At 54.8% G+C, this 12,447-nt stretch overlaps 2 protein-coding genes across 3 annotated transcripts in view; one reads left to right on the forward strand and one right to left on the reverse strand.

Annotated features, from left to right (window-relative positions):
• Nucleotides 1–5,107: 5,107 nt before the first annotated feature.
• Nucleotides 5,108–6,774, reverse strand: LOC120395641 (zinc finger and SCAN domain-containing protein 29-like). Its single transcript, XM_039520224.1, has 2 exons — nucleotides 6,194–6,774; nucleotides 5,108–5,629 (listed from the first exon to the last, which is right to left on the reverse strand). The coding sequence occupies exons 1-2, from the start codon at nucleotides 6,702–6,704 to the stop codon at nucleotides 5,409–5,411; spliced, it is 732 nt and encodes a 243-aa protein (XP_039376158.1). The 5' UTR covers nucleotides 6,705–6,774; the 3' UTR covers nucleotides 5,108–5,408.
• A 766-nt stretch (nucleotides 6,775–7,540) lies between these two features.
• Nucleotides 7,541–12,447, forward strand: part of P4HA3 (prolyl 4-hydroxylase subunit alpha 3) — a 37,277-nt gene continuing 32,370 nt past the window's right edge. The window contains exon 1 of one of the 2 annotated variants that reach the window (XR_005585829.1): nucleotides 7,541–7,777. Coding sequence is in view for 1 of the 2 variants with exons in the window: in XM_039493071.1 (XP_039349005.1) it covers nucleotides 7,599–7,777 (179 nt within the window). In the remaining variant the exon portion in view is untranslated. The remainder of the gene's footprint in view (nucleotides 7,778–12,447) is intronic. The other variant, XM_039493071.1, reaches the window with a different exon arrangement.

Consider the following 12,447-nt stretch of genomic DNA (forward strand, 5'->3'; position numbering starts at 1 on the left):
ACATACCTGATAGGAAAAATATTCAGTGATAAATTATGGACAGAGAAATAACCAGTTCTTCCCATTTCCTGTCTTTAGTTCACTAGCTTAGCCAGGTGGCAACTAGAGCACTCAGAGAGCAATCATTGGGATTGAATTAATAGATCTACTGTCAACCACAAACTAACTTTTCATCCATGGTGCACAATTCAAATGAATCACTGGAGGGAATAAAATTTATGTGGTGCCTAAACCAAAAATTGAAAATGGTCTTAGATGGGCTAAGACAAACTGCTTATTACAAGGTTTTTAATGCAATTCTTCTTTATTATTAATGAATTATTATAATTAATTGTTATTATTATTATCCTAGGAGCTCCAGGAATGGCCCAGGACTGCTTTGTGCTAAGTGCTGTACAAAAACACACCAAAAAGACAGTATGTGTCCAGTCCAGCCACCGGGGAGATATTAATAAAACACGTAGAATGCCAGGAGCAGAACAGCAGCAAAGCCCCATGGATTTTGTAGTTCTGTGGCAGTGGAATCCAGCCCTTTCCACAGAATTGGACTCTGTAATCAAAACTTCCATTTAAAAATAAAATCACCTTTCTAGCCTTAGGATAACCACACAAATGGGAACTGAGTGTAGATTGGTTCACTCTGGTTTGCTGGAGTCTGCATGCAGCCTGAAACTCACTCAAATAGGTTATTCACCCTGGAACCTAATGATGACCATTACACATACTATTTCACAGCTGGTTGTTCTGGCAGAAACATCCAGCGAATGCACTTATCCTGTGCAGTCAGAAATGACAGAAGGCAGAGCTGAAAAAGACCAGCTAGAACAGCAAGTCCATCCCTCTGCTGGTGCAGGATTGTTCCCTGTAATTCAGGAGTTCTCAAACTTTTCTTGCTGGGACCCCCTTTGAAAATATTTCAGGCTGTGACAACCCCCCCAAAAGTGGTAGCAAATTACTGTACATACTCATAGGAGAATTAAAAGAAGCAGGTAATCAGTATCCCTGCAAAGGCACTGAAGCCTTTCTAAAAGTGTAAAGTAACAGCTTTCAGGAATAAAAAAATGGGCATTTAAGAAATACATTTCCTGGGAAAAAAAAAAGACAACAGGATACGGTTTGAGGAGCTGGAAGCCTTTTCCAGTGATTGTGGCAATAATCATGACAATTGTCCAATTGGTGTTAATAATCATAACATTGTCCATGGATTGTGGCTTTATACACAACTATATACAAACCAGGATCTGGACACTTAATGCAAGGGGTGCTGCTGTTTTGAAGCACACAATTTTTTCAATCGTGGCTCCAGGGAACTGAAAAAGACCCTTAAATCATCCTCCATGTTCGCTTTCCAGCCGCCCAGCTCTGAAGGCAGCACTGCTGTCAGCAGCAGCGCAGAAGTAAGGGTGGCATGATCTGGACCTATGGTATTGCCAGCCTTACTTCTGCGCTGCTGCTGGTGGCAGCACTGCCTTCAGAGCTGGGTGCCTGGCCAGAAGCTGCTGCTCTCGCAACCCCCCTTGTGAGCCCCTTTTGGGTCAGGGCCCCCAGTTTTAGAAATGCTGCGTGTAGTTAATACTCCACTGATTTGCTTTGTCCTGTTTGAAATGTCCCAAGCACTGGTGATCGTACCACTTCCTTGGGGAGGCTATTCTGCAGCCTGAGAGAGCTCACTGTCAAGATGTTTTAACTGATTTTTCCAGCCTATAGCTTTAATTCCTTAAATTTCAAGCCTGGGCATGAATTGAGCCTCCTGGGAAGGGGGAAAGTGTGCAGCAGGGGAGAGGGAGGAGGGGAGAAGCAGGGGCAGCAGCCACAAAGGGAAAGAGAAATGAGGCATCTCACCAGGGTGGGACTAAGCAGCCATAAACCAGACGCGCTACTTCTCAATGGTGTTGCAAACGCTGGTGGATCACAGGGGCCGTTTCACCAACATCAACATGGGCTGGTCAGGAAAGGTACATGACGCGCGTATCTTTAGGGACTCTGGTCTCTTCAGAAAGCTGCAAGAAGGAACTGTCTTCCCAGACTGGAAAATTACCGTTGGCGATGTTGAAATGCCAGAAGTTCTCCTTGGAGACCCAGCCTACCCCTTGCTCCCGTGGCTCATGAAGCCGTACACTGGCAGCGTGGACAGCAGGAAGGAGCAGTTCAACCATAGGCTGAGCAAGTGCAGAGTGGTGGTAGAATGTGCCTCTGGATGGCTAAAGGGGCGCTGGCGCAGTTTACTCACTAGGTTAGACCTCAGCAAAAGCTGCTTGCTGGGTTCTACATAATATCTGTGAAAGTAAGGGGGGGAAGTTTCTGGCAGTGCCGTAACAAGGGTGAGGTGAGTGAGGCCCTTGCCTCGGGTGCCCAAAGCTGAGGGGCTCGGAAAAGCCCCCAGAGCGTCCCTGCCGGAACGAAAGCTGCGGCTGCCTTGGCAACAGGACGCCAGCAGGCAGCCGAGCAGCCGGCTGAGGCAGCTGCAGGAGGGGGTGGGGGGAGGAGGCACACACGTGCTTCGCAGCCCTCCCCTCCTCCGGCACCCACCTGGAGGAGATGCCGAGGGGGCTTCCGGTGGGAGACAGACAGGATCATCTGCAGCCAGTGGACCTCACTTGCCTGAGCAGCTGCTGGGGCTTCGGTGAGTGTTTGACCCTGTGATCTGCACACACCCTCCCCAGCCACCATTCCTGCAAACTGGGCAAGGGGCAGCCCCATCCCCCACCCCCAGTGAGGCTATGGAGAAGGGCAGCAGGGGAGGAAGGAAGCCACATGGAATGACAGTCCCCTCCCCCCCAGCACCCACCAACCCCTCCCAGAGCCCGAGCTCACACCCCCTCTCTGACCCCCAAACTCTATCCCAGAGCCTGCACCCAGCCCTCCGCACTCCCTCCCAGAGCCTGCACCCCTCCACCCATCCTGCACCCCCACCCTGTGCCCCAGCCTGGAACCCGCACCCAGCACCCAAACTCCCTCCCAGAGCCTGCACCCAGCCCTCCGCACTCCCTCCCAGAGCCTGCACCCCTCCACCCATCCTGCACCCCCACCCTGTGCCCCAGCCTGGAACCAGCACCCAGCACCCAAACTCCACCCCAGAGCCTGCACCCAGCCCTCCGCACTCCCTCCCAGAGCCTGCACCCCTCCACCCATCCTGCACCCCAGCCCGGAGCCTACACCTAGCACCCAAACTCCATCTCAGAGCCTGCACCCCCACCTCTTCCCACACACCCTGTCTTGCCCCCAAACTCCCTCCCAGAGCCTGCACCCAGCCCTCCGCACTCCCTCCCAGAGCCTGCACCCCTCCACCCATCCTGCACCCCCACCCTGTGCCCCAGCCTGGAACCTGCACCCAGCACCCAAACTCCATCCCAGAGCCTGCACCCTAGACTCCATCCTAGAGCCCAACCTCTCAACCGTCCTACACCTCAATCCTCTGCCCCAACCCAGGGCCTGCACCCCAGACCTCCTCCCAGCACCCAAACTCCCTTGCAGAGCCTTAGGCAGGAGGGGGCAGAGTTTGGGGGGGGTCGGGATCTGAGCGTTCTGGGCACCACCAACATTTCTACAAACCTGCCACCCCTGATACTTGGATGGGGGGTGAGGAGACGAGCGGCAAGTCGGTGGATGGAGGGGGGCATCCGTTTTCAGTATTTTAATTTTGGGTACTGCATTGATTGACTGCTGTGTGCATTAATATAGTGACCCCCTGGGTCTTTGAATGAGGCTTTATACTTTGGTGGGGGGGGAAGGTGAGCGGCAAGTCAGTCGCTGGAGGGGGGCAAATCGCCCAGATTCAAAATCTGGGACTGTGTCTGTTGGTCCTTTTTGCTGCTTTTCTCTGGGCTGGGGGTTGTCCCAATGCTGCAAAGAGGGTGTTCCCAAAGGAAGGTGCTTGCGCCTAACCCCCCAGGCCGTCAGCATGTCTGCTCTTCTCTAGTCAGCCCACCTGACAAGTCTGATTGTCCTTGCTCTGGCTCCCAGCCCCTCTCCCAGGGTTGCAGCTGTCTGGAGGTGCTGCCTTCCACGCCTTCCTCATTCACACCTCGTTCATTCAACAGGGCAATTGATTACCCTGTTGTGGGGGGAAGATCTTATTCTACTTCTAGCAAAAAGACAGTTTTCTTTTACCTTAATTACACTACCTTAGGGGCCCGCTATAACATATTACCAAGGCTCAATACAAAGTCATATAAAAGTTATACAAAAATGCATAATGCAGAAATGTATCTACAACTGCATCGAGTGACTGCTGTGTGCAGTAATATAGTGACCCCTGGCTCTTTGAATGAGGCTTTATACAGGGTGGGGGGTGAGTGGCGAGTCGGAGGTGAGCAGGTGGACAAGTGGCAGGTGGGCAAAGAGGTGAGCAGTGAGCCAGCAGGGGGTTTAGGGGTGGGTATGGGGGTTTCTGGCAGGGGAGGGAGAAGGTGAAAGGAGGCAAGTGGTGGGTGGGGGACTGATTGGAGGGACACAGCAGGCCAGCAGGGGGTTAGGGGGTGAAGAGGGGTGTGATGGTGGGGCTGAGCGGGGTGGGGATGGGTCCTATTTTACTGCTGTGATCTGGTCATCCTATGCTTGCCATTTCTTCCCCCCTGCCCCAAACCTTCCTTTCCAGCCCACAGCTGTTTCAGCGGGGCAGCGCTGGGGAAGGAGGGTTTGTTTCTGTGGGGCTGGCTGGCACTAGGGGGGGGATGTTTCGGGAGGGCTGGGGGGGCACAATTTTATATTCTTGCCTTGGGTGCAAAACTAGCTAGTTACGGCTCTGGTTTCTGGCAGGGTGGGAGGTTGAGGCAGATCACCTGGCTGCCAAATATGAGCAGCCAGACACCAGGGCAATAGGAAGAGCACATTGAGGTGCACTGCGTCCCTGAGAGGCTTTAGAAACCCGTTTCATGAATGATCCAACCCTGATGTGATAGTTCAGTGAGTTGTTCCTTACCAGCCTGCCCCCTTCTTCACATGTACTGCCCTGTAAACTAACCCCCCCCCCCGCCCCAACCACAGTGTGCACAGTGAATAAAGAGCCTCTTGTCCTCAGTAGCATTTTTATTATGCTAACAAACAGTGACCAGAGACAGCAATGAAGAGCCATGATAACCAGGGTCGAAGGGCCTGATACGGCAGGGAAGGGGCCAGGACACGTCACTTATTACCATTGCACTGTCTAGCAATCAGAGCTGTGGGAATGAGAGCTCTCTGCTCCATGAACCATCCCCTGGAGTTGAGTTCAAGGGATAACGGAGCTTCCACCCCCACCGCATTCTAGGACGTCCGGGGGAGGAGGGTCTGGAACTTGAGGCGGAGGGCAGCTGGTTCATCACTGGGTGCAGCGGGACACTAAGGTCCAGCTGCCTTTCCTGCATCTCAACCGGACTCCTCAGCAGCTCTTTTGCTCCTGCGTAAGCCACAACATTGCCTCTTGCATGTTACACGCTTGTTCCCTGCATGCTTTCATGTTCTCTGACCCTGTAAGCCTCCATGCATTCAACCGAAGAAGCATAGGGTGGGGCGGGGGGCAGGGTCAATTTTTTTTTTGCTTTGGGCGGCAAAAAACCTGGAGCTTCCCTTGTCCGCTTTTTTTGCCTTCTAATCTGGGACAGCCTTTGTGCTGGAGTGGAGGAAGCACCCGCCAGAGACAATGCTGCAGCTGCAAGGGAAAACATCCATTGTTGAAAAGAAAGGGTTAACTGTTGCAATGAATTAAACAATTCACAGCAGGAAATACATCCCCCCAGGTACCTGGCCAAATTTTGTCTTCTAAAAGCAGCGCCTGCCAGTAAGGTACAACACACAGCAGAACGCTGGGCAGTGGATTTCGGTTTGCAGGCAGGCCTGGTTAGCACACAAGAAAGGGTAGGCGGTGTGAGGACACACCCGGGGACAGTTTTTGGTGTGGAAAGTCTTGGCACAAGAACAGGGTTTTCCAGGGAGCACCCTTTGCATGGCTGGACTGGCCTCCACTGTATCCCAATGGTTTACCTCCAAGTAAACATTAACCACAATTGCATTCAGGGCCGCCCAGAGGATTCAGCAATTTCGGGGCCCACTTCCATAAAAAAAAGTTGCAATACTATAGTATACTATATTCTCATGGGGGCCCCTGTGGGGCCCAGGGCCTGGGGCAAATTGCCCCAATGTCCTCTCCCCGCCCCCCCTCCGGGCAGTCTGATTGCATTTAACCCCTGTAGTGTTATTACAGGTGTGTACTCACCAGAGGTGCCTTCCCCGCCATCACAGTCCTGCACCAGTGGGTCCTGGGAGGGGATTGGCTCCAGAGTTAGGAAAAGGTCCTGGTTTTTGGGGGGAGTGGATCCTCCGCTTGACTGCTGCACATTCTCCTCCTCTTCCTCTTCCTCATCAAGACTGTCCTCATCAACAAAGCACTCCACATACGTGACGCCACAGGAGCTATCCACGACCAATATTGGGAAACTGATGGAGTCCCTGTCTAGAATCGCATGCAGCTGCTCATAGAAGCGGCATGTCTGTGGCTCAGCACCGGGGCGACTATTCGCCATCCTTGTCTTCTGGTACGCTTGCCTGAGCGCCCTTATTTTCACCCGGCACTGCTGTGCGTCCCTGGTGTAGCCTTTTTCCCCCATGCGCCGTGCGATTTTGGCAAAGATATCTGCCTCCCCATGCTCTTCGCCCCACATGGCAATCAGATCCAGTGTCTCCTGTGTGCTAAACGCTGGAGCACGTTTGCGTACCTGGGCAGCCATGGTCAGCTGTGGTGGTGAGCTCTCCACGCTGCTCAAACAGGAAATGAAATTCAAAAGTTCCCCCGGGTTTTTCCTGTGTACCTGGCTGAAGTGCAGTGGAGTTGAAAGTGCTGTCCAGAGCGGTCACATTGGAGCATTCTGGGATACCTCCCGGAGGCCAAAACGTCCAATTACACTGTGCTGTGTCTACACTACCCATAATTCGATTGGGGAAGTCGACTCTAGCGCTACTCCTCTGCTGCAGGTGGAGTACAGGCATCGATTTTAGGAGCCCTTTAGGTCGGCGGAAAGGGCTCTGTAGTGTAGACACACACATTATACGTTCGACCTAATGCGTCCAAGGAGGAAGTGTAGACCAGCCCTGGTCTGTGCTGCCAGGCAGAAACCAGCAGGGATCACTGGGATCGGGTGAGCTCCCTGCCTGGAGCCGCACATCACCCGCTACTTGTATGTTCATGGCTCTCTCCGGGGAATTGGGACCCCGCCCGTGTCTCTAACACGCTGCTCCGGGGGGAGCTGCATGAAGCGCCCAGGGGGTGGGAGAATAAATCCCTCCCCCGGGCAAGCGGCCTCCTGCCCCATTAGCTAGAAGTCGGCTCGAGTCATGGGGCCAGTGATTTGATCCCGCCTAAGCTCCCCCCTTTGTCAGTTACAGCTGCCGCCCCAGAGCCGCCCCGGAGCCCGCGGCCCCCGCTCCGCTTCGCGTCTGGCTCTTTTCCTCCCGCGGTGCCCGTCCCTGCCACTGGCCAGGGCGGAGCGCCCGGAGCCGGGCTGCGGTTCTCCGGCTGGGGGCGGACGCGCCGCTGCCCGGGCGCTGGCAGGGGAAGACCCCGGAGCCGGGGCCCCGCACGGGGGGGTCAGTCGGAGCGGAGCCCCCCCGGCAGCGCCGCAGCGATGCGCCTGGCGGAGGTGGCTGCGCTGGGTCTGTGGCTGGGCTGCCTGCGCCGGGCGCAGGGCGAGACCTTCACCTCCATGCTCACCGTCCGGCAGGCGCTGGCCACCGAGACCCGGCTGCTGCGGCACCTGGCAGCCTACCTGGAGGCGGAGACCCGCCGGCTGAAGGACCTGCGGAGGTAACGGGGCCGGGACCCGAGCTGGGGCACCCTGGACCCTTTGGCTTTCCCAGCCCCCGATCCAGACACCCCCACATCCCGCGGGGTCCGCAGCCCCGGGTTCTGCAGCCTGGCTCTGCCGCGGGACCCGGCTCCCAGCAAAGCCTGGATCAGCCCGGCCATTCGGACACGGGAGGGGCAGGGCTGGGGGAGGGAGGCCCCCACGGGCTGCAGCCAGGACACGGAGCGATGAACTTTCCCAGTGCTCAGCTGGCCCCGGTGGGGTCCCCTCTGGCCCCTGATTAAAGCACGTGGCTGGGCACAATCCCGCTCCCTGCCCGGCCGCCCCATCCCTATCGCTCCAGTGCAGCCCCGTTAGCTTCAGTGGCAGGACAGCTGATCCAGAGGCGCCTCAGAGCCTGTGTATTTAAGAAGGTGGCTCACTCGGCTCCGGGCCTGGAGCGGGACCCCATCGTGCTAGGGGCTGTACAAACAGAATGAAAGACGGTGCCTGCCCCAAAGAGCAATGGGGCTGGGATTTTCCAAAGCCCAACTCCCGCTGACTGCAGGCACCTAACTCCCTTGGGCTCCTTGGTGATCCTGATTAGCAAGGAACCAGAGAGCATTTTGCATTTGGTTTGCGTCTCTGTTCATCGGTGTGCAAGCGCCTAGAGCGCCGGGAGAGGCGAGTTTTAAACACACCGATAAGAGGCAGAAGAGAGAGTCCCAGGTGCCACAGGAGATGGGCTTTGGAGAATCGTGGTTCTGCCTCACCTAGGGCTGGGGAGTGAGCAAACCAAATACAGGAGGAGCCAGCCAGGGACGTGCTAGCAAAGGGTATGTGCCGGAGGGAAGGGATGGATGCAGCTGTGCTTGTTATTATTAGTGATGCTGGTTTGCAGTAGCAGCCGCTATGTGCCAGGTTCCTTCCAGACACTTGAGAAGGATGGGCCCTGCTCACAGTCTGAGGGTTCCCAGGCAGGGAGGGCATGTGAGCGGGTGTGAATGAAGTGTGAGTGCCCAGGACTCTGTGTGTGTGTGTGTGTGTGTGTGTGTGTAACAATACATGTGTGAGTGTGTGCGCCCAGGACCGTGTGTGTGTAACAATACATGTGTGTGAGTGAGTGTGTGCACCCAGGACTGTGTGTGTGTAACAATACAAGTGTGTGAGTGAGTGAGTGTGTGCGCCCAGGACCATGTGTGTGTAACAATACATGTGTGTGAGTGAGTGTGTGCACCCAGGACTGTGTGTGTGTAATAATACATGTGTGTGAGTGAGTGTGTGCACCCAGGACTCTGTGTGTGTGTAACAATACATGTGTGTGAGTGAGTGTGCATGCTCAGGACTGTGTGTGTGTGTGTAACAACACATGTGTGTGAGTGAGTGAGTGTGCGTGCCCAGGACTCTGTGTGTGTATGTGTGTGCCCAGGACCATGAGTGTATAATACATGTGTGTGTGTGTGTGAGTGTGTTTTCCTAGAGTTGAAGCCTGGAAGGGACCATTAGATCCTCTCACCTCCTGTGTGTCACAGGCTGTTCAATTTGACACAAATCCCCTGGTGTTAAGCCCAGGACTGTAATCAGGCTAAAGCATTTCAGCCCCCAGTACAGGGACTCGGCAGTGAGGCCACACCTGACCCTGACATGGTGCAAGGGCCGGACCTGCCCCAGAAACACCCCGGGGCCCTGCGCACCAGGTGTGGCTGGGCAGGCTCAGCCCAGCAGGATCCAAGTGTGGAGGGGCTCAGTGTGGAGGGATCCGGGTGTGGGGGGTGAGGTTTCTGTGTGGGGCCATCTGGGTGCGGGCGGCTCAGTGGGAGATCTGGATACACAGGGGCTTGTTGGGGGGTTCCAGGTGCAGGAGCAATGGGACTCTGCAGGGGATCCAGGTGATGGTGGTTGTGCTCACAGGGCGGGTCTGGGTGTGGGGAGATGGGGCTTGGCAGGGGGGTCTGGGTGTGTGGGGCTGGGGGGGGTCTGGTGCTGGAGGAGTGGGGCTTTATGGGGGTGGGGGTCCAGTTTCAGCTTGTTGGGGCTCAGTGGGGTGGGGGTCTGGGCGTGAGGAGCTTGTAAGAGGGGTCCAGGTGTAGGGGGGGTCAGGCTTGTCAGGATGAGAGGTCAGTGGGCCTGCTTAACAGGGGAGCCCCAGCTGCTGCTGAGGGGACACCACATGCCGGGCTCCCGCATCCCCCTGTGGTTCCCCATCCCCTTTTCTTCTCCATCCCTCTCCCCTCACTCCCACATTCCCCTCCCCTCCCCTGTTCCACCCCCTTCCTTCCCCACTGCCTCTTCCCCCACCCCCCTTCCCTCATTTCCCCCACGCCCCTTGCTCAGCCCCCACCATGGGCACTCGCTGTTGCACAGAAAACAGGAAGGCTCCTAACACACAGAAGGGGAGCACGACTGGCACTGAGACCCAGGAGGCAGCGTTCAGCTGCAGAGTCAGTGGAGCAGGAGACGCAGCCTCCTTCAGCTGGGCAGCTCTGCGCTTGCAGAAATGAGGAAAGGGAGCTGGGGAGGCAGTGGCACGTAACCCTGTGTGTCCCCCCATGCCTCACCTCTGTTTGGGGGACAGGCCACTTAAAAAACCCGTGCACATGGTCCTTCCCCCCCCACCCATGCGGCTTCCCTGCCGTTTTCTGCAGGGAAATGCAGAAATTCTGCGGGGGGCATTTTCTGCAGGTGCGCAGTCCCACAGAATCCCCCCAGGAGTGAGTGAAAATAGCAGTGCGGACAGCACCAGAATACAGACCCAGGGGGTCAGGTGAGCTTGTGCTCAGCCGGCAAGCCCAGGCCACTGTGCTGCAACAGCCACACTATTTCAGCGTGCTCGCTCTAATCCAGCTAGCATGTCTCTGTCGGTGTCTACCCAGGCTCCCCCAGCTGCAGTGTAGACAAACCTTGTGCGCTGGGGTCCTGCAAGATGCCTCACCGAGCCCAGTGCTGGAATTTTTCTTTGTGTCGGCTGTTAACTGGACTAAAGGGGTAACCCTTGTTTTACCTTATGCAGGGTTTGAGACTCATGATCTCCGGGCTGACAGTGCTTAAGTGTGTTTGTCCGTGTCTGTATGTACAGTACATGCATATGAGTGTCCCGTGTAAGTGTGCCAGTGAGTACGTGGGTGAATGTGTACCTGCTTTTGTGTTTGTGCAAGTGAATGGGGATGTCTAGGCACTATTATCAGTGTGTGCGCAGCATGTGACTGACCCTGTGTGTGTGTGACACGTGCATCAGGGATTGTGTGTGTGTGTGTGCACGTGCACCAGGAAGTGTGTGTGTGCACGTGCACATCAGGAATTGTGTGTGTGTACGTGGCCTACCAGGCTAACTGGATAAACTAGATGTCACAGCTGTGATGTTTGTTGCTCAGTCTTACCATGCATCTGCACAGACCCAGCTGGGCAGGACAGGAGTCAGCAGCAGTGCACTTGCATTGCTCATTGCTGTGTGTAACATGCAAAGGTCCAAGCCTATTCCTGGTGCAAGCAGGGCCATGCCATTGCAATCAGGGGTGAAGCTGTGCCAAAGGACCTACTTGGGTGGTCCCGGTCTTGTTTACTCTGGTGTAAATGCAGAATGACTCCAGTGAAGTCACTGGAGTTACACTGATGTAAAACTGGTGTAAGCGAGAGGAGAAACTTCCCAAGTCATCCGTAGTGCAGAAGAAATCTTTGCCCAGGAAACCCAGAGTCTGACCATTGTGCAATAATCCTTTCCGTTCTTTGCTAACTACGGAGTCCCCCATCCCACAGCAGCCTGTCAGCCTGAGGCTTCGTGGTGGAAAGCCTCCGATCCCAACAATGCAGCATTCAGCTGTTCTGCGGTTTCCTGCATGGAGCAGTGTAAAATGTCTGGAAACAAAAGCACATTTCAGGAATGATGTATTTCATTAGCGATGAACCTTGTGGCATTATTTGTAACAGACACGGAGCGGGTCATATGCACGGCTGTGGGACCTGGCCCCCAAATGCAACTGCTTTTCCACCAATAACAAACATGACTCAGAATTATTGCTCTAACATGTGAAATAACAAAGTGGGATGCGGTCAGGTTGGCAACAGGGTCAGATCTGCAGCCCCAGGCAGGGGGATAACATGGATATCTAGCATTATCCTAACTCATGCTTACAAAAATGTGGTGGGAGGGATATTAAACCTCATGCTTCTGCGCATAAGCCAATGAGACATGAGGCAAATTGTCTCACAGCTGCTTCTGCTGTGGGGTTTTTACCCCTTCCTTGAGAATCTGATGTTGGCCAGTGTCAGAGACAGAATATTCCTGTGCTCCTGGAGATTTTCCTAGCTCCATTATTGCCAGCCCCAACCATTCAAAACTCATGAATCAGCTTCTCCTCCTCCCCCCAAAAATAATCACAAGACTCAAACCAACACATTTTGGGTCATTTCATTTGAGCCTTTAGTGGACGTGTTTTCAAGCTTTGCTCTGATATCGTGAGAGCTAGAAAGTTACATTCAGATAAAAAGCATCTCTCATGATCCTGGGAGCTGGGGCTTTGAGACATAGTGTGAGCCGGGTGATCAAATCATGAGAGTTGGCAAACTGAATGGGTTCTGTGAATCATAGATTCCAAAGCTGGAATAGACCATTGCGATGATCTAGTCTGACCCCCTGCATAATACAAGCCATGGAACGCCCCCAAAATAATTCCTAGAGCAGAGCCATCCAATC

This window comes from Mauremys reevesii, linkage group 1, assembly GCF_016161935.1.
Source record: "Mauremys reevesii isolate NIE-2019 linkage group 1, ASM1616193v1, whole genome shotgun sequence".
Lineage (NCBI taxonomy): Eukaryota > Metazoa > Chordata > Testudines > Geoemydidae > Mauremys > Mauremys reevesii.